The 1,666-nt window shown below is 44.2% G+C and overlaps 1 protein-coding gene across 1 annotated transcript; it reads right to left on the minus strand.

Moving 5' to 3' along the window:
- Positions 1-323: 323 nt before the first annotated feature.
- Positions 324-1,384, minus strand: rprma (reprimo, TP53 dependent G2 arrest mediator candidate a). The gene has a single exon (XM_031858704.1). It carries the CDS (start codon positions 1,164-1,166, stop codon positions 858-860), a length of 309 nt encoding a protein of 102 aa, XP_031714564.1. The 5' UTR covers positions 1,167-1,384; the 3' UTR covers positions 324-857.
- Between the last annotated feature and the right edge of the window lie 282 nt (positions 1,385-1,666).

Genomic DNA, 1,666 nt, shown 5'->3' on the forward strand with positions numbered 1-1,666 from the left:
ATGAGAGGAAAATTGTTTGAAGCCATTTCTTCTCCATTCAAAAATCACTGCTCCTCACATGTATACCCGAGTAAGTGCTCCTGATGCCTATCTATTTGTATAAATAGATGTTCATAAGACACCCACTTCCCTGTTGGTTTTAATAGCACTGATAACATATTCTATCTTAGTAGCACGACTCCATATCATCATCAAATAGCTCTTCCTGCAATCTAAACCACATTGGCAGAGCGCGGGGCGAGGGCAATATTCATGGAAGAAAAATAGACTTTAATTAAGAGGAAAACTTTAATTACAGAACGAATTTACTCCAATTAACAGGATACACGGCATGCTGGGCTTTTCTCCACCACCCACGCAGACACTCATACAGTCTTCAGCAGGAAATCCAGAGAAATACACCGATTAATACATTGCATATTGTATGCAAAAACACATACAACATACTGTACATGTTTACATTAATTTCTCCATTGCATTAGCAATATGAGAGGGTGTTTTCAAACAGCAAATCCGGAGACTTTGCCATTCTATGACAAAGGATGCTGCTTGACAAACGGTGCTCCAACTACTGAAAGGTACAACAGTGCTTGATCGAATACTTTACAGTCAAAGAGGCTTAAACGCACTATTGTAATTGGTAATGAATGAGTCTTTGCTGGCAATAAAAAGCCCAAAGAATGAGGTGAAACCCTGTGAGACGCAGCCACCAGCACGGTTTGGTAACCAATGAGGGTTTTTTTTTTCTAATTACCAATGTGAAAACAGGGGGCTTGTTTAGGCAGTTTATCCTCGCATCGCCTCCCATCTGTCACCAGACCTCAGATCTGATTCAAATCACTAAAGGTCCTCGGCAGTCAGTAGGCTCCAACAATAACTGCCTCCGCTTCTTTAGACGGTCTCCTGTCCGTTACTAAAAAGTTGATCATTCCCTCTGACTTTATGAGAAGGTTGCAACCCAAGAAAAATATGCCAAAAACCACCGTGAGGGACAAAACGCACATGACGGCTATCTGGACCACCCTTGTGACGAAGAGGCTCCTCTCGTCCGGAGCGGCGGCCACAAAGCCGTTATCGGTCACCACGGAGGAAAAGTTGCAGCAGAAGAACTCCTCGGTCTTGTTGAGCAGTCCGCCCTCCGTTTGGTTGAACCCGGTGTTGTTCATTTCCACTTTTTGTTAAAAGCAAACTTTCAGTGCGAGAGACGTGAGAGGCAGAGAGGGAAAAGACGCGCTTGGAACAATCCCTGTGAAATGTGTCATCAAGTGAGCAGTAGAGATGACGACAAGAAGCTGAACTGAAGAAGTTCCTTCGGATCAGACAGCGCTCTTCTGGAGTTGAACAAGCTGCTTTGGCATCGCATCACTGAAGATTGCATGTGGTCTGTGGCCAGATTCAGAGCAGAATGAATCCACCAACCCCCGGTTAAATAGCTACAACAAGCTGGCTACAACAAGTGGCACTGCGACACAGCAAGAGCGCCGCCATCCGACCAGACTGCACACGTGTCAAGAGTGCTATGTGTGTATATGAATATAGCCTGTATGTACATTGGGTACCAGTGCTTTAAGAAATGATGCATATCTATCTATCTATCTATCTATTTAAGAAAGAGAGAGACACACACACACACACACACACACACACACACACACACACACACACA

The sequence above is a fragment of the Anarrhichthys ocellatus genome, unplaced genomic scaffold (genome assembly GCF_004355925.1).
Source record: "Anarrhichthys ocellatus isolate YVR2014 unplaced genomic scaffold, GSC_Weel_1.0 scaffold20, whole genome shotgun sequence".
NCBI classification, from domain to species: domain Eukaryota; kingdom Metazoa; phylum Chordata; class Actinopteri; order Perciformes; family Anarhichadidae; genus Anarrhichthys; species Anarrhichthys ocellatus.

What these genes read in the sequence shown, in the direction of transcription:
- rprma (XM_031858704.1), bottom strand. Translation starts at nt 1,166, where the DNA reads ATGAACAACACCGGGTTCAACCAAACGGAGGGCGGACTGCTCAACAAG.